The sequence below is a fragment of the Rhinopithecus roxellana genome, chromosome 1 (assembly GCF_007565055.1).
Source record: "Rhinopithecus roxellana isolate Shanxi Qingling chromosome 1, ASM756505v1, whole genome shotgun sequence".
In the NCBI taxonomy this organism is placed as follows: domain Eukaryota; kingdom Metazoa; phylum Chordata; class Mammalia; order Primates; family Cercopithecidae; genus Rhinopithecus; species Rhinopithecus roxellana.
The window spans coordinates 144,184,867-144,212,270 of NC_044549.1; the positions used below are offsets into that span (position 1 = coordinate 144,184,867).

General features: G+C 36.8%; 1 protein-coding gene across 2 annotated transcripts in view; it reads left to right on the forward strand.

Annotated features, from left to right (window-relative positions):
* Positions 1–27,404, forward strand: part of WDR49 (WD repeat domain 49) — a 198,749-nt gene that overhangs the window by 135,610 nt on the left and 35,735 nt on the right. For both annotated transcript variants that reach the window (XM_030932047.1, XM_030932058.1), the window contains exons 11-16: positions 439–569; positions 4,391–4,489; positions 6,088–6,252; positions 8,412–8,599; positions 9,635–9,832; positions 15,131–15,300. In XM_030932047.1, coding sequence (XP_030787907.1) covers positions 439–569; positions 4,391–4,489; positions 6,088–6,252; positions 8,412–8,599; positions 9,635–9,832; positions 15,131–15,300 — 951 coding nt within the window. The remainder of the gene's footprint in view (positions 1–438; positions 570–4,390; positions 4,490–6,087; positions 6,253–8,411; positions 8,600–9,634; positions 9,833–15,130; positions 15,301–27,404) is intronic.

A 27,404-nucleotide genomic window follows, 5' to 3' on the forward strand; every position in this document is an offset into this window, starting at 1 on the left:
TGAGAAATTTTGATGGAAAAAAAATCTTATTGATTTTGTTTGAAGTACAAAACATTATTTGTTCATAGGCCTGCCCTCTGTTTTAATTGTTATTGCTATAAAACTCAGTGATCTCATAATACCCATGTGGGGAAGCTTTGCTTTAGGGTCATGGTGATGGATAATTAATCTGATAAATGGTTACATGGTTTGTTGTTAATGATTGTGAAAGGATAATTAACCTTCTATTGTCAAAAATTTATAATTTACCAGATAATTTAATGAGGTAATAAAAATGTTTAGTGTGGGAAACTCAGTATTATGGATGTCAAGTTGGGATAAATTTTGGGCAGTATAGTCTTTCAGAAGTCTCTAATCACATCATTCAAGTGGATAGTGGCTACTCAATATCTACATCAATTTTAGATCCACAGCTAAATTCTATATCCTTTTTGCTAGGGCTATTACTGTGTTTCGACCCCAAAACTTCAATCAATTTTTCATCCAGCCTGAAGAATGGAAAGGAGGCATACAGCACCATGATGACATCTTATGTGCTGCGTTTTTACCTCCACAAACTGTTGTTACAGGTAATTTGAACTTTCACTTGACTATCATTGGTGAAGTTTGGTTTGTTTTGGTTTGTCTTGGCTCACTCACTTTTTAAGAAGCCTTTTCTCAGTTGTTTTATATATATATATATATATATGTATGTATTTTGAGATGGGGTCTCACCTATTGCCCAGGCTTGAGTGCAGTGGTCAGATCTCAGCTGATTGCAATCTCTGTCTGCCAGGTTCAATTGATCCTCCCACTTCAGCCTCCTCAGTAGCTGGGACCATAGGCGCGCCCCACCATGCCTGGCCAATTTTTTGTATTTTTAGTAGAGATGGGTTTTTACTGTGTTGTCCAGGCTGATCTCAAACTCCTAAGCTCAAGCAATTCACCTGCATCAGCCTCCCAAAGTGCTGGGATTACTGGCATGAGCCACTGTGCCCGGCCATATATTTCTTTTTAACTTATGATTGACACATAATATTAATAATTGTACATATTTGTGAGGCACAACATGTTTCAATACATGTATAAATTGTGCAATGATCAAATCATGGTAATTAATGTATTAATAACCTTACACATATATCATATCTTAGTGATGAGAACATTAAAAAGTCTTTTTTTCTAGCTATTTTGAAGTATACAATACATTATTGTCAACTCTAGTCATCCTACTATGCAATAGAACACCAGAACTCATTCCTCCCGTCTAACTGTAGCTTTTTACCTGTTGACCAATCTCTCACCATCACCTGCTCCCTTCTCCCCTCTCCATCCTCGGGTATCCACTATTCTACTCTCTACTTTTATGAGAATAACTTTTTAGATTCCACAACTGAGTGATATCATGTGATATTTGTCTTTATATGCGTGGCTTATTTCACCTAACATAATGTCCACGAGGTTCATTAGTGTTGCTGCAAATGACAAGATTTTATTCTTTTTGTGGCTGAATACTATTCCATTGTGTACATACGGCACATTTTCCTTATTCATTTATTCATTGATGAACATTTAGGTTGATTTTATATCATGACTATTGTGAATAATGCTACAATAAACATAAGGGTGCAGATATCTCTTCCACATGCTGATTTCATTTCCTTACCCAGTAGTGGAATTTCTGGATCATATGGTAGTTCTATTTTCAATTCTTCCATATCGTTTTCCATAAAGGCTATACTAATTTACATTCCCACCAGCCATATGTAAGTGTTCCCTCTGCCCCATATCTTCGCCAATACTTTTATCTTTTGATTTTTTGACAGGATCCATTCTGACTGGAGTGAAGTGATATCTTGCTCAGGTTGTTTTGATTTGTATTTCCCTGATAACCAATGATGTTGGACTTTTTTTTTTGTATGTCTGTTGGCCATTTGTTATGTGTTCTTTTGAGAAATGTTTATTCAGGTCTTTTGTCCATTTTTAAATCAGGTTTTCTTTGTTGCAGAGTTGTTTGATTTTCTTATATATTTTGGATACTAGCCCCTTATACTATCAGATGTACAGTTTGCAACTATCTTCTCCCATTTTGTAGGTTGTCTCTTTGCTTTGTTGATTGTTTCCTTTGAACATGAATAGATTTTTGAAGAAGCAGCGCTTGCTCTTCTTAGTCCTTATTTCTAGGGAAATATATTGGTAGTTCTGATCATCGGCTCCTATGCCTGGCTGTCTGATTTCCCATCACGGTCCTACCAATTGCCACAAGTTGATAATGAGCAAGTTATTTAAACTCTAAATCATAATTTTGTCTGGCAGATAATAATATATCTATATTTTGGGTTATAGTTCAGATTATCTGTGCAAGGGTTTAACACAGTTCTCAGCACACAATAAGCTCATCCATAAATATTAGCTTTTATTTGTATTGTCCATTTTCCAGGAGCAGCATTAGGGCTGTTGGGTACAAATCACACATTGGTGGCACTTAGATGTTTCATAATGTGAACATATTAACTCTTTGGCATAATTTAGCCCAGATAATGTTGATAAAAGTCTGTCCTCACAAAATGTCTACAAATCCAAGCTCTTAAAATGATTCATAGGCGTGCTTTGATGTGACATATTAAAGAGAATGAAAAATTGTTGTATCATTTCTGGCCAAAGAATACAATTTATAGAGACAGATTGCATCATGAAATTTTCAAGTCCATATTTTGACAGCTGAATTTTTTTTTATAGAACCAAAAATGTCATCAATTAAGAGGAATGAAAACTTACAGGAAAAGATCCAGGATATCTATGAAGTGTTACAATATGAGGTTTACTGATCTATCTACATTTAAAGTTCCCCTGTTTTCAGGACTAACCATATTACTTTCTAGTAAGACCAACTCTGTAGATAAATTAGCTTTACAGTCACTGGAAGGCCACCCCTGCAGGGAGGATCACATCCTGAAATGTGATGGGCACTGAAGTGTAAAACAGTGTGGTTGTTATTGTGAAAGTATTAGTAAATACCATTGTATTGGTGGGTTGACAGTCTCTTCACTCATTCTCCTCCCATCAATCCTATGTGGAAATATTTGGTCAATCACTGCTAGTAAAGCTTAAGAGAAGATGGATATTTCTATGGACAGCTGAACTCCATCCCCCTGGTTCAATTTGTGAGCTGCACAGATTGCTCTTTCTTTTTTTTTTTTTTTTTTTTTTTTTGAGATGGAATGGAGTCTTGCTCTGTTGCCCAGGCTGGGGTGCATTTGTGCAATCTTGGCTCATTGCAACCTCTGCCTCCAGGGTTCAAGTGTTTCTCCTGCCTCAGTCTTCTGAGTAGCTGGGATTACAGGCACATGCCACCACGCCCAGCTAAGCTTATTTGTATCTTTAGTAGAGACAGGGTTTCATCATATTGGCCAGGCTGGTCTCACACTCCTGACCTCCTGATCCGCCCACCTTGGCCTCCCAAAGAGACTGCTCTTTCTAGAACAATACAGAGTTTAGTGTTCATTTCTCTCTCCTCTCCCCTATTCCCAAAAAAGTCACCATTTGTACATCCCACCCAAACTCTTCTGCTCTCCTTGCCATAGACACTCTTCTCAGTGGGTAGCTGTCCTCACTAAGTCACTGAGAACAATGGTCTGGGCATTGCTGCTTTGTTCCTCCACAGGACATGGTTGCTCAGACTTCACCTCACTTTGGGCTTTTGGGCTATTTGGGCTTTCTCTGTTTTCTGTGAAGAGGAGTACTGAAGGACTTTCTGTAGGAAAAACTTTAGGATTGTGGAAGACGATATTCAATAAAAAATATAGGAGGGAAAGAATGAAGAGAAGACACACACACCCATCCACACACATGCACACACAAGAAGGGACGTGTGAAACAGAAACATAGGAGGACTTGATTTACTTGCCCTTACCCAATAATAAAAAGTATGATGGTAATTAACATTTTCTCCAGTACTTACAATATGCTCAGTGCTACTGTAAGTACTTTCATTCTCTATAATAACCCTAGGAGATAAATACAATTATTAACTCTTTTTTATAGATGAGAAAATTGCAGCATCAAGTAGAATTAAATAACATGTCCAAGGTCACACAGTAAGCGAGAGAACCAAGACTCAAGCTCCAGTTTTTTATCCGCAAAGCATCTGTTCTGAATGCTTTATTACCATAAGATAAAAGAAAACAGCAGTAATTTCTACACACATATGCTCAGGTTATACTGTGGCAATTGTAAGCTCTAAAGTTAATACAAATACCAATTATTATTCATGTTTCTAAAAATATAGAGTGCCCACTATGTGCCATATTCTGTGTAAGATATATTGCTAATAACTTCTTCTGATTGCTGTTGCTTGTATTTTCTATCTTAATCTCCTGGCAATTTATATTCTCCATCCTGTCTTGTGTAGGGAGTTATGATGGAGAAATTGTTCTATGGAACAATAGCACAGAGAGTGCTCACCATGTTCTTCACCCTGATTACCAGAGGTTGCTAAAGTCAAAATTAGGTAAGCGTGAGTTTGAAACTAAAATAACATGGCTAGTCAAATCACTGTAGGCCTGGTTATTCATGCATGTGCCTGCTGCAACTTGCTCCTAAATTATAGGTGATGGGCTATAAGCACGAAGGATCAGGGATATCATTGTCTTGTCAAAGTGGCTAAAGAGAATCTTGAGATTTACTTGGCTTAGCAAATTCTCCATGGCATGCCATTTCTTCTCTTTATGCTACATCGGCATTTCTGAACTACTGATAGCAGGGAGCAAGACTCTCATTTTTATTTAGTTTATTTTTTTCAATAAACCTTGCCAAATTACCTAAGAGTGAACGTTAGGTATCCTTTGCTAAGAAAATGGAAATTCATGTTCACTCTATAGGCTGTTGCGACTCAATCTAGAGCTTGTAATAAATATTATGCCACCTGGAAATCTTAAATTATTCCTTGCTTTAGAAGCCCATAAGGAACATTAGATGGGAGTATATTGTATTTTATGGGAGTTTAGCAGAGCACATGAATATTTTATATTTAAGTAAAATGTCTTGACAATTGCCTTTCACATTTTATTTCAGTTTTCTTAGATACTGAAGGTTTTTCTTTAGACTAATTTATTTTGGTAATGAAAATGTCATTCCTCATGGCCCAGTGAGGTTCTGTTGTCTCAACTGAATACACTCATAGAGGCTGAATTGAACTTTAGGAATGGACTGGTCATCAGATGCAGTTTTCTTTCTGGGTGAAAGCTGAGAAGCTATTTTATTAAGAGTAGGAAAACAAACTTAAGAGATTTAGGGGATACTTGGCTGCAAACACAAAGCTCTGACCTGCTTTATGTACTAAGAGCTAATCATTTTAGGATTCATTTGAACTTACCATGAGGGGGTTGGAATTCTGCCTCTTCCTCTACACTGGGCTTTAGAATACACAGAGAGATAATTAAGGAGAAAAGTGAATAGATGTCAAATTTCTGAAAGACATGAAAGGCACTGCAATCAATTTCTTATTTTGGAATTTTGAAAATATGTCTGTATAGATTTTTCAAAATTATGGGCGGACTGTTCATAGATTCTGAGATGAATATCCCCAGGTTTTACTAGTGTGGCCTGGAGATGATGCCATTAGATAATTGAAGTATGCTTAGAAATGTTTCCTCCAGAGTAACTCACTAACAAATAGTATTGTTAAAAAGCCTCATTTAATTAAACATAAATAGTCATTAGAGCTCATGTTCATTATAATATTTCCAAGATTAATTTTAATGATTAATAAGTTGAAAATGCCACAATATCAGAATTACATTTGTCTTGAGCATATTAGGATCCCTAAAATGTTAGCATTGATGCCAATATTCAGTTCTTATTTAATTCATATCAAGTGAAAACACAGCAAGTTTGTATATAACATGAAAAACAAAAATAAAGTCAAACAGTTCTTCAAGCTGCGGTTAAGAAATATCAGAAGGCTTGATAGACGTTGACTAGAAGTCTATTGTGAGACTTGGAGTCATTAGAGATAGTGATAGATGGCGACCTGCTGTTTCATAGGCACTAGTTTTCAAAGCAGATATTTTTCTTCATTAATAATACCTGGCTTTGTCTTCATCACAGATACAAAACCTCAAAAACTTCTCAGTGCTGGGAGAAGCCACTCCACCGACCCCGTGGCAGAACAATCTACCATGGGAGTCCGCAACTTTGAGATTGACACTGAGGGCAAAAATGCTGTTACGAGGCTTTGCTTCCTCAAAGCAAGAAAAAACACTGCAGTGACAGGTAAAGTATATATTTACATTTTACATGTAGTTGGAAAGGGAACAATAAAGAAAATCCAATCTATTTCTACTAGATCTTGTAGAATTTGAGTGCATGTAGCTAACCAGTCAGGAGTGTCATGTAAGGTCACAGACCATGGCAAAGGAAGCTGGAATTGAGGAGGATGGGTTCAAGAGCAGGAGTCAGACTACACCCCACTACTAATTTATCCGGTGTTGTATATGTTAAGATCAGGAAGGGAACAACTGAATACGGGCAACAATCAGAATTGTTGTCCCAGACATGGCATAAAGAGATTTTAATACAGTAGGGGCACAGCAAGATGTATGCCAGAGTCAAAGCTTAAGTCCACATATAGCAGAAGAGTTGAGTCTGAGACTGACTATATGAGTACCTAATCAAAATAGGCTGGAAGAGAATAATGAGGAGTGTGGATGTTAAGCACAGTAACAGAATTGAAAGAATTGCTAATCCCAGGATAAGAGCTGCCTGCTCTCTTCTCTGTTCTCATCTTTTTTTCTTTTTTGAAGTATTAGTTATATCTTCTCCAGAGATGTATACTAACATTAATGCTATTTTATGATTTACTGTAGTTATTTGATATTATGTAAATGAAATAACCATTTGCTTAATTTTTTCCCTGTTGTCAGTGGCAATATTAGCATGGTGTTGATGCAGCCTGCATCTTTCCAAAATGAAAATCTGCCTTGGAGAATAATGCACATATGTATTGTGTATTTGAAATCTAGACACATGTGTATTGTGGATTTGAAAAGGAAATGAACATATCTGAATTATGTTTATTGTTTCCCATATTTAATTTACAGATGAAAAATCTGTATAATTTTCATATAAAATTTTTAATCATTAAGAATCAATAAAGGTATCGTTTAAAAACATTCTGGGTTGTTTAGAATAATCTTTGAAACAATTAGATTCTAAAACTTTCTGTTTTCTAGAACTTGCTTATACTCAAAATATGAATTATTATTATCCTGAAATTACTCTCATTTCCTCAATACTAATTTTAATGTTATCAGTATTCCCAGATTGTTTTCACTGAAGCAGCTACATGTTATTATTTCTACCTTAAATAAATATGATTGTTAATTGGCAGTACATTTGTGAGGCAAACTGGAAGTCATTCACAGAGTTATCAAATAATAGGAACCTTGCCACAGAAGAATAACTTAGGTAAGGTGCTTCAACAAAACATAAAAATGGAAAATGAAAAGGTTAGTTCTAGACTCATTCACCAAAAAAGGGTTTTATAAGGGTTTACAATGAATTATTGATGAAAACATTTAAAGAAAGCTCATAAATAGAATTCTAAGCATGCTGTCAAATGGAGAAGTCAATAGCTATTCTGCTATCACTACACATTCCATCCAAATCTGTGCATGTAGACTTTTACTTCACTATATATATCCAATGGGTTATTAGCGAAGATGAATTTTATATAATAATAATATTATCATAATGTTGGAATTAATAGTTCATGTTTATCTGAGGAAACAAATTAATTCTATCTAACTTTTAAAAACCCCCGGGTCGGGCGCGGTGGCTCAAGCCTGTAATCCCAGCACTTTGGGAGGCCAAGATGGGCGGATCACGAGGTCAGGACATCGAGACCATCCTGGCTAACACGGTGGAACTCCGTCTCTACTAAAAAATACAAAAAACTAGCCGGGCAAGGTGGCGGGCGCCTGTAGTCCCAGCTATTCGGGAGGCTGAGGCAGGAGAATGGCGGTAAACCCAGGAGGCGGAGCTTGCAGTGAGCTGAGATCCGGCCACTGCACTCCAGCCCGGGCGACAGAGTGAGACTCCGTCTCAAACAAACAAAATAAATAAACAAATAAAAATAAAAATAAATAAAAATAAAAAACCCCAAAACATCAGAATAATGAATGAAAAAAAGGGAACTAACTGTAATGGGACATTTCAATATCCTATGCCATTTAATACTCAACACAAACCAGTGAGGTTATCATAGTGTTACCTCCATTTTATATTTGACAGAATTTAAGTGGTACTGGGAATTGATCTCAGGACTACTCACCTCTCCAACATCATATGCTTTCCACAGGGAAAGTCACTGAAGAAGTTATTTCTGGCATGGGTTGTTCAGTTTTCTAATTAGATTTTCCCTTACATGTTAGGAGGAGCTAACCTGGTATCATGTGGAGGATCTGGTTATGTCAGATTTTGGGATATATATAAGAAGCAACTTCTGGCTGAATTTTTGGCTCATAGTGGAGCTGGAACGATTATTATGTCTACTGATAAGATGAATCGATACCTTACCACAGGAGATCTTGATGGATGGTTGAAAATCTGGAATATAGAGGTAAATTGAAAAACATTATCACATTACCTTTAAGATTTTTGGTGACCCTTTGTTGCAAGTAACTATGAATCAAGTCTTGTCTGTCTCCTAAACAAAGGAAAAAATGTTTAGTCTAAGTGTTTTAAATAAAACATTTACAAGTTTCATGCAGAGACTTCTTTTAAATAATTAATGAGGAAAATCATATTTTTCTCAATATTGACAGCCTTCTGTTAAGTAAGTCATCCAATTTAGAAATGCAATATTGTTAGTAAGGCACTTCAGCATTATTTAAAAGTAAATAATTAGGACATACCTTATTTTTAATGTATTTATTTATTGATCTATCTATTTATTTTGAGACAGGATCTCCCTCTGTCACCTAGACTGGAGTGCGGTGGCATGATTATAGCTCTCTGCAACTTCAAACTCATGGCTCAAGCCATCCTCCCACCTCAGCCTCCTGAGTAGCTAGGACTATACAGGCATGTTCCACTATGCCCAGCTAATTATTTTATTTTATTTTAATTTAATTTAATTTTTTTAATTTTTTGTAGAGACAGGGTCTCACTATGTTGCCTGAGGTGAGGCTACACCTTATTTGCAATGAGACTGTAAATGTAATTTAAATACTAGAGGACTATTCCTTCATCTAACCTTATTGTTACCCTCAGTTAGTTTGGGATTTTTTCTTTTTTATCACTGATTACCTCCTCAATTTTCCAATAATATTTAAAAGTTGTATATGTGACCATATATATATGGTAAAGTTCATCTCTATCAAATAATTGGCTATACTATTTATATTTTTCTTTCCTTCCTCCTCCCCACTAGTTCTTTTTTGTATTTCCCAAGTAGTCAGATAAGTTAGAAACCTTTTTTTTTTCTTAATGTAATTTCATTTTCTAGCCTCTTTTATCATGAACTTTGCTTTCGCATTTGGATCACAGGTTGTTGTCCCCAAGTTTGAAAATCGGCCTTTTTAAAAAAGTGTTATGTCATTGTAATCATTTCATATTTGAATTTTTTAGAGTTCTGGTATTTCTTTTCATTCAGGAGTACTGTCTTAATTCCAGTAAGAACAAAATCACAAAGGCCCCAACTCTGATAAGATCATTCCAACCTCATGAGGACCGGATAAGTTCCTTAGAGATGTGTGAGCCGGGTGGTCAGTTACTGATTATCTCCTCCTCTGCAGACTGCAGCATTTGTGTGACTGGTGTCTGCAATGCTCCTGTTTGGATCTTTGGTCAGGTAGAAATATTGCTCTTTATTGTTCTAGTATTTGCTTGACATTTAGTATTAACTTGGGCTGATTTCTATTTGAATCTCATCAGCTGTTTAATGTTCATTAGTCATGAAAGAACTGACAACATTTCTGAAGCAGTAGCTCCAGGCGACTTTGTCCTGTTTTCCATTAACCAAGACAGTTTCATCAAACGGAAGACACCAGAGACACGGAAAGATGGGAGCTCTGTGCAGCTCAAAATATTCCAAGATTTCTGAGAAAAAATTCTCCTCTAAAATAAATTCCTTCAATTTCAAAATTTAGTAAAAGTTCAACGTGGATAAAATGATCGTGTTACTAAAAAGACAAGTGATTATGACTGTTAACTAAGAACGTAATAATCAAATGCAGAAAATTTTAGGAAAAAAAAAAAAACAATCATCCTATTCATTCTCTGGTTTACTGCCGCAAATAATAGTTAACATTTGCTGAGTTTTTCTTGTGTACCTGGGGCACTGTTCTAAGATTTTTTTCAAAAATTAACTCATTTAATCTTCACAATTGCTCAATTCAGGAGGGGGCAGCTCTCACAATTCCCATTTTACAAATGAGCAAACAGAGGCACAGAGAGTTTGAATAAATCACCTGAGCTCGCAGAAGCTAATCGTGGTACAGTTTTGCTTTTAACTCAAGTTGGGTCACTTTAGAGCTCACATTTTTAACCCCTTTCTCAAGATCTGACTTGTCCCTGCCTATGAAATGAAATGGAAGGAGGGGGCATGAAATAAAGGAAATATTTAGTCTCATATTTTCTGTTCTTTTATCCTTTTGCCTTCTTGGGAACGTTTCCTGTTCCATTTGTGCTTTTGGGGACAAAATATGTTTGACTGGTTTCAACCAGTACTATTCAAACCTGGTATAAGTTTAAGGTGAAGCCTCAATTTCTGTTTGGCGAGCTGATTTGGTTCTATTTAGGAGCCTCAGGTGCCAATCTTACTCTGGAGAGTAGGCAATTCTTTTAGTGTCGGAAGACGTTTGTTGTTGCTGTATTTGTAAAGTCAGTTTGATGAGGCCAACCTGTGTGGAAGGAATTCTAAGCAACCCTTTAGGATGCAGAGGGTGTTGGCAAATCAGAAAATCATCTAGGAGGTGGACCCACATTGGCTGGACAATGAGTGTCAATGTAACACTCAGGAGCTGTATCAATCGCTTGTATTTTGTAAACAAGGCGAGCACTAGATTTTTCTCAGTCAGGAAAAAAAGCGGCTAAGTGGGAACTCATATGGGTGTGTGATGAGTGAGACAGAGTGGGACATGGCTGGCAGTCTGGACAGGAAAGAAGGTGGAAGCCTGCCTCGGGCCACTGAAGAAGCCAATGCATTGCTGACGGAGGCTGTGGCAAGATGAGGTGGAGGTTTGAACAACGGTGAAGAAACGAAACATCATCAAGTGGGTGACCTAAGAAGTTCCTCAGACATCTGGGGTTGAACCAGAAATAACACCATTCTAGGTGTAGGTGCCATATAAAGTTCACCCACCAAACATAATCTGTAGCTAAATTTTATTTTAATTCAGAAATGGGTGCTTATAAAACTGCTTATTTTTATGTTATTGATATTATTTGTTGTTTCTGTGAAATCTTGCGTTTTTTAAGGACTTCAGACCCAAAAAGCCCTCATGTGAATAATTTTATTTTTTCCCTTCTGTTCAAGACAGGAGAAAAGTCATCAGAGCTGGGTCAGTTTTAAAAATTGAAGGCTAGCAAAACTGGGGAAAACGGTTTTCTAATTCCTTCTGTTTGTGCTTCTTCTTCTTCTTCTTCTTCTTTTTTTAAGGATTTACTTTTATCAAGCTGTCTTGAATATAGGTGCCACTAGTCCCAAGATGTAGAGTAAAGAGTGTGGGGAAGAGGAAATGGAAAGGAGAGGAAGGGGAAAGGAAAAGAGGGAAAGGAAAGAGAGAGGAGAGAAGGGCCTTTTTTTTTTTTAAACAAAACACAACTTAGAATCCCTTTTATTGGGCTTAGGCTGGTTTTCAGGTTAGATTTTTAAAAGTAAGTTGTGTGGTATGTCTATTTCTAGAGTTGGAGAAATAGGAGTGAAGAGGATTTATTCATCAATGCATGTTTATCCCACGAAGCTGTCAGGTGATTGTGGGATAAGAAGAAATTCAAATGATGCTTGAAATTCTTCAGTGCCCCTCTTTGTGCACTAACTACTGTTATGCTAGGCAGAGTTTATGTACTGGCAACTCTCCTCATCTGATTGATTTGATGTCCAGTGACTTTGATTGTGTCTCTTCATCCAGTGAATAATTAAAATTTGATTTAGTTGCCCACATTTAAACAGTAATAGATTTCATGTAAAGATTCAAGTTTCTCATTTCTCTTATAAAAAGAGCAATCAGGCAAGAGAAAGAATCAAAAGGTATTCAAATAGGCAGAGAGGAAGTCAAATTGTCTCTGTCTGCATACAACATGATTGTATATTTAGAAAATCCAATCGTCTCAGCCCCAAAACTCCTTAAGCTGAAAAACAACTTCAGCAAAGTCTCAGGATACAAAATTAATGTGCAAAAATCACAAGCATTCCTATACACCAATAATAGACAAGCAGAGAGCCAAATCATGAGTGAATTCCCATTCACAATTGCTACAAAGAAAATAAAATACCTAGGAATACAACTTACAAGGGACATGAAGGACGTCTTCAAGGAGAACTACAAATCATTGGTCAAGAAAATCAGAGAGGACACAAACAAATGGAAAAACATTCCATGCTCATGAACAGGAAGAATCAATATTGTGAAAATGGCCATACTGCCCAAGGTCATTTATAGATTCAATGCTATTCCCATGAAGCTACCATTGGCTTTCTTCACAGAACTAGAAAAAACTACTTTAAATTTTATATGGAACCAAAAAAGAGCCTTTATAGCCAAGACAATCCTAAGCAAAAAGAACAAAGCTGGAGACATCATGCTACCTGACTTCAAACTATACTACAAGGCTACAGTAACCAAAACAGCGTTATACTGGTACCAAAGCAGATATATAGACCAATGGAATAGAACAGAGGCCTCAGAAATAACACCACACACCTACAACCATCTGATCTTTGAAAAACCTTACAGAAACAAACAATGGGGAAACCATTCCCTATTTAATAAATGGTGCTGGGAAAACTGGCTAGCCTTATTCAGAATATAGAAACTGAACCCCTTTCTTACACCTTATACAAAAATTAACTCAAAATGGATTAAAGACTTAAATGTAAATCCTAAAACAATAAAAATCCTGGAAGAAAACCTAGGCAAAACCATACAGGACACAGGAATGGGCAAAGATATCAAGACTAAAACACCAAAAGCAATTGCAGCAAAAGCCAAAATTGACAAATGCAATCTGATGAAACTAAAAGGCTTCTGCACAGCAAAAGAAAATATCAGAGTGAACAGGCAACATACAGAATGGGAGAAAAATTTTTCATTCTATCTATCTATCTGCCAAAGGTCTAATATGCCGAATCTACGAGGAACTTAAACAAATTTATGAGAAAGAAACCAAACCACCCCATCGAAACGTGAGTGAAGGATATGAGCAGACACTTCTCAAAACAAGACATTTATGTGGCCAACAAACATATGAAAAAAACCTCATCATCACTGGTCATTAGAGAAATGCATATCAAAACCATAATGAGATACCATCCCACACTAGTTAGAATGGCAATCATTAAAAAGTCTGGAAACAACAGATGTTGGCAAGAATGTGGAGAAATAGGAACGGTGGGAGTGCAAATTAGTTCAACCATTGTAGAAGACAGTGTAGCAACTCGTCAAGGATCTAGAACCAGAAATACCATTTGACCCAGGAATCCCATTACTGAGTATATACTCAAAGGATTATAAATCATTCTACTATAAAGACACATGCACATGTATGTTTTTTGCAGCACTATTTACAATAACAAAGACTTGAAACCAATCCAAATACCCATCAATGATAGACTGGAAAAACAAAATGTGGCACATATACAACACGGAATACTATGCAGCCATAAAACACGATGCGTTCATGTCTTTGCAAGGACATGGAGGAAGCTGGAAACCATCATCCTTTGCAAACTAACACAGGAACAGAAAACCAAACACCGCATGTTCTCACTCATAAGTGGGAGTTGAACAATTGGAACACATGGACACAGGGAGAGGAACTTCACTCATTGTGGCCTGTCGGGGGGTGAGGGGAAAGGGGAGGTAGAGCATTAGGATGAATAACTCATGCATGTGGGGCTTAACATTTAGATGATGGGTTGATAGGTGCAGCAAACCACCATGGCACATGTATACCTATGTAACAAACCTGCGTGTTCAGCACATGTATCCCAGAACTTAAAGTGGAAAAAAAAAAAAAAGAACATACATCATTCCTTAAGAGTAACTATAGCCTTTATGTAAAATGAGTTCTCTTTAATTCAGTGTAGTCCTTGAATTTTTTTATTGCCTTAAATACTGAGAGTGAGTTTTATTTACTATTTATTACCCATTTATTTTCTTGTGTTAGGTTCAATTCATTCATTGATATTATTTGACTGTCCCTGTAGGCATTTTATTCTGCAAACGCTTATGACAAGGCTGATCAATTTGCAGACCAGCCAAATATCTGCAGGATGCCTACGGTTCCCCTCGTATCTCACAGGCTGCATTCTTTGGAACATTCTGTGTGCATGAAGTGAATTGATATAAGATGAGAAAATCGGCTCTGTATTTAAAACATAAAATAGATTGTTAAAGGGAAACTTTTGCTAGATGAATGCATTTTAAGAAGTGTAGCCTAAATCTGTGAAAATTATTATATAACACACATAATTTTTAGAAAATAATATTTAATAACTGAAAATAATATTTAATAACTGAACTGGCTTTTGAAAACATTTTAAGGAGGTAACATGCAAATAAAGTAGTTGAGGGTAAAAAATAACTGTGGCAATTCTTTAACAAAAGCTTTGTTTTGTTTTTGGTAAATATACATCTGGCTATTCAGAATTTTAAAATAGGAATGGTAAAAAATTTCTTGTAGTTCATTATTATCTTTTCATTGTTTCTTATGACACATCTCATTTTCAACCTTTATTAAAGGTACATGAATCTCTCATTTCCCCTGTAAAACTGTAAGCTTCTTGTGGAGAAGAGTCATGTCTTTTTCATCTTCTTGTGTGTCCCACCCCAGGACTTTAATTAGTAATCTAGCACATGGTAAACACACGTAAATGTTTGAAGAAAATAAATTTCATAAAAATAAAAGATGTTTTCGTTTTTTTCAGGCAAAGCACTGGCATATTGAAAACTACCTTTTCCTTCCTAAAAGAGATACCAATTTAGTGGAAAGTGAGATTCAAAAGGAAATTTCTTTATTTTCTAAGGAGGAATCTTGTTTAGACCCAACAGAACATTCTCTACTTAATAAGAGAAACAAAGATGACTCAGCATACAAGTAAGTAATTTTGAACATTAGCCAGATGTCAACTGGAGTCTAGGTAAGACATAGATAAGATTGGTCCAAACTTCCTTCTGTCCTCTGTGGAATGTTCAGTGACTACCTCAAGATTTCTCCAAAATTTGGGGTGTTGGTAGGTATGTATGGATGAGTGACTTATATTATCAAGGCCATATTTGGTTCTTATTTCTTGACTACATTGATTCTTGATATGTGTTAAGTGCCATCTAGTCTTATATTTCTACTCCATCATCAATCTAATTGTGAAAATTGACCCCTTTCCTCAAACACTATCTATCTATCTATATCTATCTATCTATCTATCTATCTATCTATCTATCTATCTATCTATCTATCTATCTTAGAATGTGTATCAGATTTTACTCCTGGTTTTGATAAAGTGCACAGGGGTTTATGTGACAAAAGTTCAAAGAGCTTAACTTTGAATTTAGACATCATTTCCTTAAGGCTTCTCGTGCCTCTATGTTGCTCAGACGTTCTTCTCTTCACATCACTCTGCTAGGTCCTATATTTACACTCCATTTATGCCCTCGTGTCAAAGAGTTTAGTTCTTTTGTTTTCTATGCTTTTGTTAAACCATGCTCTCATAACTTAACTTTCATGCTAAATGGCTATTTTATTCTCGTAGAGATAGATATCCAAGCTTATTACTTGGAGAATAATAAAAATATTTTGGTGCCTTTGATTTATTATCTGTTCCATGTAAGAAAAGAAATGGAGCTTACTCAGAGCTGACAAGAAAATAGTTCTTCTATAAAACTCCCACCATGTTTTAATTCAATGCTTTTGTAACATTCTATGTTAAACAGGTGAAACACTGGAGAGGACTGTCTTTCCTTCTTCCCTTTAACTCACTAGTCACAGTTTTCCTTTCATTGAGGCTATAAAGGTGGGTTGGGAGGCAGGAAAAAGGTAGCATTGCTGTTCTTGAGGCTTGGCAGATGTGCACAGCATACTCTTCTTTCTGGGGATATAGTTGAGGGTTCTTTGATGACCCCACTCAGGGACCTCTGCATTGCACATTTCCAAACTCATAAACTCTTTGGCTAGTTTCTTATGGCTCACCTCCTCCAGCTCATGCCCCTTGTAATACACATCACAGTGTTTTCAATTACAGTCCTGCACATTGCCAAGCCTCCCCTCTTGCACAACTGCTGGTTTAACTTCTGCTTGGCCTATAGGAAACTCACATTTTGCAACACCAACTTTTCCACTGTTTCCCCACTGCTCCCTGCAACTCCAGGTACAGCTTTTTGCCTGTAGACTTCTTCAGATGTTAGTGAGACAAAGGTCTGCTGTGTCCCTCTCATTGTTACCCTAGAAGACTACATTAAGCTATTTGGGCTATGTGAATAGAGGCTAGAAATGAAAAAGAGAAAAGCTTTCCTCCCCTCCAATGGGAGTGGGTCACAATTCGCACATAAGACTCTCTCTGATGCAATCATCTCTTATAGTTTCCGCATCCTTTGTTTATATCTTAGAGTGATGTTGGCTTAAGTGTCACAAGATCAGTTTTGGAGCTACCTTCTTGGCAAAGTGACCCTGCACATAAAGAGTCTAACCACCTCATGTTGGCATGTAGAAATACTTTTGTATTAAACATCTCAATAGATTACTTTGCTTTCAAACTTTTTGAACCTCTACTGACAGATAGATAGAAGAAAAAAATTCCCCTTTAGCATTCTGTTATGCTAAATTACTTTGGTATTTGTTCTTCCATTTCCTTGAATTATGGCTTGCAGAAATGTCAAGTGGCATTTTACATTTAGGCAGAAGGATATTTTCAATTTAGAAATCTAGCGTGAGCAATCCTGTACAATCATAGAATGCTGGGAATGGAAAGATTTTACATAGGATAAAATGTCCCCGCCTACCTACCCTACTCAATCTTACAGATGAAGAAATAAAGTTACCTTAGGGTAACACAGATCTTTTTTTTTTTCTCTTTCCATCACATGCATAGAAGAGTGAAGGCAAGTGTTACAGATTCCTGTTTAAGAGTATTTCAGCCAATATAATACTTTCCCATTCCTTATGACAAACTCAGTTATCCTTTAAACATTTTTTTTTTTTTGAGACTGTCTTGCTTGGTCGCCCAGCTGAAATGCAGTGGTGCGACCACAGCTCACTGCAGCAGCAAACTCCCTGGCTCAAGCAATCCTCCCACCTCAGCCTCCCAAGTAGCTGGGACTACAGGCGTGCCACCACACCCAGTTTGCACACACACACACACACACACGCACACTTTTTCTCTGTACAGATGGGGTTTCGTCATGTTGCTCAGGCTGGTCTCGATCTCCTAGGTTCAAGTGATCCTCCCACTTCACCCTCCCAAAGTGCTGGGATTACAGATGTGAGCCATCACTCCCATCCTAAACACTTTTTTAAACCAATCTTTTCCTAGATTCAAACATTGGCAATTTGAACTCTTTACTTCTTTCCTGACTTCATTTTCAGTTAATTTTGTTTTCTATTGTTCCTGGAAACTTTTTGTTATGCAAATCAGTGCTGATATATATGGTTATTAAAAAATTTATTTTAATTTCTGGGGTACATGTGTAGGATGTACAGGTTTGTTACATAGGTAAATGTATGCCATGGAGGTTTGCTGCACCCATATACCTATAACCTGAGTATTAAACCCAGCATGCATTAGCAATTTTTCATGATGCTCTCCCTCCCCATGCCTCACCCCTGGACAAGTTCCAGTGTGTGTTGTTCCCCTTCTTGTGTCCATGTGTTTTCGTTGGTCAGCTCCCACTTTTGAGTGAGAACATGTGGTGTTTGGTTTTCTGTTCCTGAGTTAGTTTGCAGAGGAGAATGGCTTCCAGCTCCATCCATGTCCCTGCAGAGGACATTAACTCATTCCTATTTGTGGCTGTATAGTATTCCATGGTGTATATGTACCACCATTTTCTTTATTCAGTCTATCATTGATGGGCATTTGGGTCGATTCCATTCATTGGCTATTGTGAATAGTGTGGTAATGAACATACGTGTGCTTGTATCTTTATAATAGAATGATTTAATTCCTTTGGGTATATACCCAGTAATGAGATTGCTGGGTCAAATGGTAGTTTAAATACTATTTCTGGTTCTAGGTCTTTGAGGAATCACCACACCGTCTTCCACCCTGAGTGAACTAATTTACATTCCCACCAGCAGTGCAAAAGCATTTGTATCTCTCTGCAGACTCACCAGCATCTGTTGTTTCCTGACTTTTTAATAATTGCCATTCTGACTGGCATGAGATGGTATCTCACTGTGGTTTTGATGTACATTTTTTAAATGATCAGTGATGTTAAGCCTTTTTTCATCTGTTTGTTGGTTGCATAAATGTCTCATTTTGAGAAGTGTCGGTTTATGTTTTTGACCGCTTTTTAATGGTTTTTTTTTCTTGTAAATTTGTTTAAGTTCCTTGTGGACTCTGAATACTAGCTCTTTGTCAGATGGATAGATTGCAAAAATTTTCACCCATTCTGTAGGTTTTCTGTTCACTCTGATGACAGTTTCTTTTGCTGTGCAGAAGCTTTTGAGTTTAATATCTCATTTGTCAATTTTTACTTTAATTGCAATTACTTTTGATGTTTTCATCATGAAATCTTTGCCTGTGCCTATGTCCTGAACTATATTGCATAGATTTTCTTCTAGGATTTTTATAGTTTTGGGTTTTACATTTAAATCTTTAATCCATTTTGAGTTAATTTTTGTATAAGATGTAAAGAAGGGGTCCAGTTTCAATTTTCTGCGTATGGCTATTCAGTTCTCCTAGCACCATTTATTAAATAGGAATCCTTTCTTCATTGCTTGTTTTCATCAGGTTTGTTGAAGATTAGATGGTTGTAGATGTGTGGTCTTATTTCTTAGCTCTGTATTCTGTTCCATGGGTCTATGTGTCTGTTTTTGTACCAGTACCGGGCTGTTTTGGTTACTGTAGCCCTGTAGTATAGTTTGAAGTTGGGCAGCATGATGCCTCCAGCTTTGTTCTTTTTGCTTAGCATTGTTTTGGCTATGTAGGCTCTTTTTTGGTTCCATATGAGTTTTTAAATAGTTTTTTTTTTTTTTTTTCTAATTCTGTGAAGAATGTCAAGAGTAGTTTGATGGGAATAGCACTGAATCTATAAATAACTTGGGGCAGTATGGCCATTTTCATGATATTGATTCTTTCTGTTCATGATCATGAAAAGTTTTTCCATTGTTTGTGTCCTCTCTGATTTCCTTGAGCAATGGTTTGTAGTTCTCCTTGAAGAGCGTTCTTCACTTTCCTTGATAGCTGTATTCCCAGATATTTTATTCTCTGTAGCAATTGTGAATGGAAATCCATCTATGATTTGGCTCTCTGCTTATCTATTATTTGTGTATAGGAGTGCTTGTGATTTTTGCACTTTGTTTTTGTATCCTGAGACTTTGCTGAAGTTGTTTATTAGCTTAAGAAGCTTTTGGGCTGAGTCAATATGGTTTTCTAGATGTAGTATCATGTCATCTGCAAACAGAGTTTGATTTCCTTTCTTCCTATTTGAACACCCTTTATTTCTTTCTCTTGCGTGATTGCCCTGGCCAGAACTTCCCATACTACACTGAATAGGAGTGGTGAGAAAGGGCATCCTTGTCTTGTGCCGGTTTTCAAGGGGAATGCCTCCAGCTTTTGCCCATTCAGTATGATATTGGCTATGGGTTTGTCATAAGTGACAGATATGCACCTTCAATACCTACTTTATTGAGAGTTTTTAACATGAAGAAATGTTGAATTGTATCACAAGCATTTTCTGTACCTATTGTGGTAATCATGTGGTTTTTGTCCTTAGTTTTGTTTATGTGATGAATTACGTTTACTGATTTACCTACGTTGAGTCAGCCTTGAATCCTGGGGATGGAGACAACTTGATTGTGGTGGATACGCTTTTTGATGTGCTGCAAAATTTGTTTTGCAAGTATTTTATTGAGGATTTTTGCATTGATGTTCATCAGGGATATTGGCCTGAGGTTCTTTTTTTTGTTGTTTTGTTTTATCTCGGCCTGATTTCTGTATCAGGATGATACTGAGCTCATAAAATGAGTTAGGGAAGAGTCACTCCTTTTCAATTGTTTGTAATAGTTTCAGAAGAAATGGTACCAGCTCCTCTTTGTATCTCTGGTAGAATTAGCTGTGAATCACTCTGGTCCTGGGCTTTTTTGGTTGGTAAGCTACTTATTACTACCTCAATTTCAGAACTCATTATTGGCCTATTCAGGGATTCAACTTCAGTCTTGAGAGGGTGTTTGTGTCCAGGAATTTATCCATTTCTTCTAGATTTTTTAGTTTATTTGCATAGAGGTGTTTATAGTATGTTTTGATGGTTGTTTGTATTTCTGTGGGGCAAGTGGTGATATCCCCTTTATCTTTTTTTGTTGTGTCTATTTGATTCTTCTGTCTTTTCTTCTTTATTAATTTAGCTTGCAATCTATTTTATTAATTTTTTTTTAAAAAGCCAGTTTCTGGATTTGTTGATATTTTGAAGGGTTTTTTTGTGTGTGTGTCTCTATCTCCTTCAGTTCTGCTCTGACCTTGGTTTTTTCTTGTTTCTTGCTAGGTTAGGGGTTTGTTTGCTCTTGGTTCTCTAGTTCATTAATTGTGATGTTAGGATGTTGATTTGAGATCTTTCTAGCTTTTTGATATGTGCATTTAGTGCTGTAAATTTCCCTCTTAACACTTTTTAACTGTGTCCCAGAGATTTTGGTACGTGGTCTCTTTGTTCTCATTAGTTTCAAGGAACTTCTTAAGTTCTGTCTTAATTTCATTACTTACCCAGGAGTCATTCAAGAGCACGATGTTCAACTTCTATGTAGTTGTGTGGTGTTTAGTGAGTTTCTTAATATTGAGTTCTAATTTAATTGTGCTGTGGTCTGAGAGACTGTTATGATTTCAGTTCTCTTGCATTTGCTGAGGAGTGTTTCACTTCCAATTATGTCATCAATTTTAGAGTAAGTGCCATGTGGCACCAAGAAGAATGTATATTCTGTTGTTTTTGGGTGGAGATTTCCATAGATCTCTATCAGGTCCACTTGATCTATAGCTGAGTTTAAGCCCTGAATATCTTTTATACTTTCTGTCTCGATGATCTGTCTAATGTTGACAGTGCGGTGTTAAAGTCTCCCACTATTATTGTGTGGGAGGCTAAGTCTCTTTGTAGGACTCTAAGAACTTGTTTTACAAATCTGGGTTCTCCTGTATTGGGTGTATATATATTTAGGAGAGTTAGCTCTTCTTGTTGAATCGAACACTTTATCATTATGTAATGCCCTTCTTTTTCTTTTTTTTTAATCTTTGTTGGTTTAAAGTCTGTTCTGTCAGAAACTAGGATTGTAACCCCTGCATTTTTTCTACTTTACATTTGCTTGGTAAAATTTCCTCCATTCCTCTATTTTGAGCCTATGTGTGTCTTGGCATGTGAGATGCATCTTTTGAATACAGCACACCAGTGGGTCTTTACTCTTTATGCAGTTTGCCATTCTGTGTCTTTTAATTGGGGCATTTAGCCCATATATATTTAAGGTTCATATTATTAAATGCGAATTTGATTCTGTCCCCATGATGCTGGATGGTTATTTTGCAGACTTGTTAGTGTAGTTTCTTCATAGTGTCATTGGTCTGTGTACTTCAGTGTGTTTTTGTATTGACTGATAATGGTTTTTCCTTTTCATATTCAGTGCTTCCTTCAGGAGCTCTTGCAAGGCAGGCCTGGTGGTGAAGAATTCCCTCAGCATTTGCTTGTCTGAAAACAATTTTATTTCCCCTTTGCTTATGAAGCTTAGTTTGGCTGGATATGGAATTCTGGATTGGAAATTCTTTTTTTTAAGAATGTTGAATATTGGCGCCCCAATCTTTTCTGGTTTGTAGGGTTTCTGCTGAGAGTTCTGCTGTCAGTCTGATGGGTTTCCTTTGTAAGTGACCTGGCCTTTCTCTCTGGCTTCCCTTTAAATTTTTTCCTTCATGTCAACCTTAGAAAGTCTGATGATTATGTGTCTTGGGATTGATCTTTTGATGTAGTATCTTACTGGGGTTCTCTGGATTTCCTGAATTTGAATGTTGGCCTGTCTTGCTAGGTTGAGAAAGTTCTCCTGGATGATATCCTGAAGTATGTTTTCCAACTCGTTTCCATTCTCTCCATCTCTTGCAGGTACCCCCATAAGTCATAGGTTTGTTTATATAATCTCATAGTTCTCGGAGGCTTCATTTGTTTTTTTTCATTCTTCTTTCTCTAATCTTTTCTGTCTTATTTCAATGAGATAGTCATCAAGCTCTGACATTCTGTCCTTTGCATGGACTATTCAGCTATTGACACTTGTGATTGCATTGCGAAGTTCTCTTGTTGTGTTTTTCAGCTCTTTCAGGTCATCTTTGTTCCTTTCTAAACTGGTTATTCTGGTTAACAGCTCCTGTAATGTTTTATCGTGGTTCTTAACTTCTTTGCATTGTGTTAGTTCATACTCTTTTACCTCAGTGAAGTTGTTATTACCCACCTTCTAAAGCCTACTTCTGTCAATTCATCCATCTCAGCCTCAGCCCAGTTCTGTGCCCTTTCTGGAGAGGTGTTACAATCTTTTGGAATAGAAGAGGCACCCTGGCTTTTTGAATTTTCAGCATTTGTGTGTTGATTTTTTCTCAACTTTGTGGATTTATCTACCTTAAATCTTTGAGGCTCCTGACCTTTGGATGAGGTTTTGTGGGGTCTTTTTTTGTTGATGCTGTTGTTGCTTTCTGTTTGTTTTTCTTTTTAACAGTAAGACCCCTCTTCTGCAGTTTGCTGGGGATCCAGACTCTATTTACCTGGGTCCCTCCTGAACCTAGAGGTATCACCAGTGGAGGCTGCAGAAGAGCAAAGATGACTGCCTGCTCTTTCTCCTGGGAGTTCCATCCCAGAGGGGCACTGACCTGACGCCACTGGGAACTCTCCTGAATGAGGTGTCCAGTGACCCCTGTTTGGAGGTCTCACCTACTCACGAGGCATGGGATCAGGGACCCTCTTAACGAAGCACTCTATTTGTCCCTTGGTAGAATGGGTGTGCTGCACTGGCAGGAATTCCACCCGTTTCTACTGCCCTGATTCCTCAGAGCCAACAGAAGGAAAGACTAAGTCCGCTGAACCAGAGACCATGGCCACTCTTTCCCCCAGGGGCTCCATTCCAGGGAGATCAGAGTTCTGTCTGTAAACCCCTGACTGGAATCGCTGAAGTTCCCACAGGGAGGCCCCACCCAAAGAAGAGGGATGGATCCAGGTCCCACCTAAAGAAGCAGTTGGCCACGATCTGCCACAGCCACTGTGCTGCCCTGTGGGGAATTCCTCCCAGGCCAAACTGCCCAATCTCCCCAGCACTGGCAGGGGAAAATGGCTGATTGGAGCCACAGTGATGGTGACCGCCCCTCCCACTGGGTAGTTGCTTGTCTTAGGCAGTCTCCAGCGTGCTGCCACTGGCTGCAACCCAAGCGGTCACCAAGAATCTGCACAGTTCTGTGCTTGGAACCCAAGGCCTTGGTGGTGTGGGCTCACGAGGTGATCTGATTCATGGGTTGCACAGATCCGTGGAAAAAAACATGGTTTTCCTGGGGGGTAGCTCAATCACTCACCAATACATAGGTTTTGTAGTTCACAGATTTCTCTTAAAACTGGAGCTTTGCTGTCTATCAGGTTAAATAGGAGTACAGCAAACTGGTCTTCTCATGTTGATTATAAGATTATACAGGCATTGGTAGACTTCTGGGGGTGAGAGGCAAAGTTATTTCTACTGTACAGCATTTTGTAAAATGAAAAATAATGCATCAAAAAGTACTTGTGATCTTTAAAGTTTCTGTCTTAATTTAATTCAGATGAGATTGGATTGATATAATTTTAAGACTGTATAATAATGAGATAGTATAGAAAAATGTCATTTAGGAATTAAACTAATAAAAAGGGTTAAAAACATATCCTCAGAATTGATTATCATGTACATCCTTCAGTTCTCCCAGGAATATGATCAGGAATCCTTTGCAGAAATCAGACAAACACAATAAAATTATCAGCTGTAGAATGTCCTTTGCTTTCCATCTAATACAGAAAATATTATAAATCATTTTATTTTTAAGAAATATTGTTCTGAAGAATGTGCCTCTTTACCTAATCAGATTGGCAAATTCAAGGAGAGAATCATGCTAGCTCTCATCCATATGAAAAAATATGAAAGAAAAATAAATGTGTGAAAGAATTTAGACTACAGGGCAAAAAGTACATTTGGTGTATATATGCAGGTGGGGGTATGTTTAGAGAGGGGGATGTGCACAGGAAGAAAGATGAAGGAAAAAAGAAAAAGTCTAAAGAAAATGGGAGAAACAAGAAACATGAAGAAAAAATTAAGTGTCTTAAAGCTATTTTCTCATTTTAACACCTAAGAGTCTCTTTGCAGATTAAAAAATTGGGGTGTATATTATCTTCTGGCTTACATGAACATACCTGTTTTTTTGCAGGGCTGAAAGTATTTTATAATACTATTTGTGAGAAGTAGGTAGATGGTAAAGAATTATCTTCAATCTAAGTCCTGGGGAGATGAATATAGAATTTAAGAGATTAATAGAAAGGCCTAATTCTAAGTTAACAATTGATATGGAGAAATAGATTTATCCTTTTCCTAGATTCTGCAAAACTCATATTAGCTTTAAAAAACTTAAAAAAAAAATAAATAAATAAGTGAAGGGATAAAATAGTAAAAAAAACTATGGTGGACATATATTTTTCCTAGTTTATAGGAATATTTGTTTTCTGGACTCATGTAAAATTATCTAAAATAGGAAAATTATACATAAAATGAATAATTTAGAAAATACAGTTTCAGAATATTTCCTTATTATAAAATTAATATTGGGATTACAGGCATGTGCCACCATGCCCAGCTCATATTTGTATTTTTAGTAGAGACAGGGTTTCATCATGTTGGCCAGGCTGGTCTTGAACTCCTGACCTCGTGATCCACCTGCCTTGGCCTCCCAAAGTTCTGGTATTATAGGCTTTAGCTGCTGTGCCTGGCCAAAAGTAATACATTTTTATTATGGGAAAATTTGGAAGTACAAATGAGCAAAAGGTGAAAATACCTGTGGTAAAGCCATTGTTAACATTAGGCATTTCACTTTTAAGACCTTGTTTTAGGCATAGTTATCACAATGAAAAAATGTACATTTTATAAAAATGGGAGCTTAGTAGACTCAGTTTATAACCTGTTTTATCACTCAAAAATATACAGTAAGCATATTTTCATATTAGTTAATATGAATATCCATGGACAACAACATCTATAATGATGTGTAGCTTTTTAACCATTTTCTTTATTTCAAATACATAGATTGTTCACAAATTTTAACTGGGAAAACACTTCTTTACATACCTTCATGTACACATATTAGAATATTTTATTGAATTCATAGTTAGAATAAATTCTTTGAAGAGGAATTGCTGAGTCAAAAGGCATAAAGGCCTTTGGGTCATCTTGCTGAAGGTCATCTTGCTGTCTGGACATATCAGCTCTCCCTCCAGCAGCAACACAAATGGTTGCTTTCCTGACTTTGAACCAAGAATGGATGTTATTGCTGTCTTAAAAGTGTTGCTATGATATCTTATTGTTTTAAACTAGTTTTTGATTATTTGTGAAAGTAAACATTTTTCAGGTTTATTAACCTTTAGTAATTCAATAATAAATTTGAAAGGGATACTCGAAGTCTACTAGACTAACTCTTATGGCATCCTTAAGAGAAACACAGCCCAGCCCTTTTGAATAGTTCCTATATGACACACTCACATCTCACAGATACGCTTCTCTATTATTGGACTATTCTTAATGTCTCTAATGTTAAGTAAAATCTATCTGTAGAACTCTCACTTATCAAGATCTTCATTCTTATTCTAGAACAACAAAGAACATAAACTACTCCATTTTTTATTATCTGACACATTTTCCTTTGGTTACCATTTAAAAAATTGCTTATCTGGAAGGGATTCATTATTAGAAATGAGTATAAAGAGTCAGATGAGAAATGAAACAAAAATTCTGCTAGTTTCCCAGTAATTTCTATAAGGCAGAAGGCACACCTCAAATTAATGTTTCTTAAACATGGAAAATAATTATGATGTTTAAAATTCCATGTTATTGTTAGGAGGGAACTGATACTTAATGTTATTTACATGCTTTTGATTACCTAGTTATTCTGTCAGTAGATTTCACATGAGAAATTAAATTGGAAAATAGATAAATAGCTATAAGAAAAACACAAAATATTAAAATCCCATTTTAAATTAGGCTTTATGTGATGTAAATACTTGAAGAATTGGCAGTCTACTTTCGCCAGCAATCTGGCAATAACTATCCTATGTCCTTGTATGACAAATGAAAGCATGTGATGCTATATTCAATTTTTGAAATTTGAACTTTAAAAATACTAGAGCAGTAAATTATTATTTGGGGGAGTGCCACATCTTTTTACTTTTTGTCTGATCATTCTGATAGTTCTCAAGAATATTAGAGCTGGCTGTAGGGGGATGTTAGAACTCCCTGCTTTGAGTGAAAAATATTGTCTCGTTCTTGCTGAAAGCGATAGTAGCCAATACCATCTGAGCCCTGACTATATTTCAGGGCCCATTCTAAGGTCTTTATGTGTTTACCTCATTTAATTCTCACTGTAATCCTAGGAGATAGCTACTATTATCATCCCTGTTTCACAACTTGAAAAACAGGTGGAGAAATTTAATGATTTACACAACAAGGTCAATCAACCAAGAGGTGAACCGGGGATATAAATGCAGGCATTCAGGCTCCAGAGTTAGTACTTTACCCCTGTTCTATGTTGCCTGTCCAACAAGCATCATGTGAAAATATTGACAAATTATTGGTTTGTGAGTCAAGTCATCAAATATTTTATCAAGAACCTGCTACGTATAAGTCACTACTGTAAGCATTTTTCACTCCCTTTTTTATGCCTAGGAGGGTACTCGAGTGATTGCCACAGTCATACCTCCCTTCCACAGCCAGAGCCAAGAGAAGGGAGATGAGTTACAGCCTTTCCTTCTCATAGTATTGAT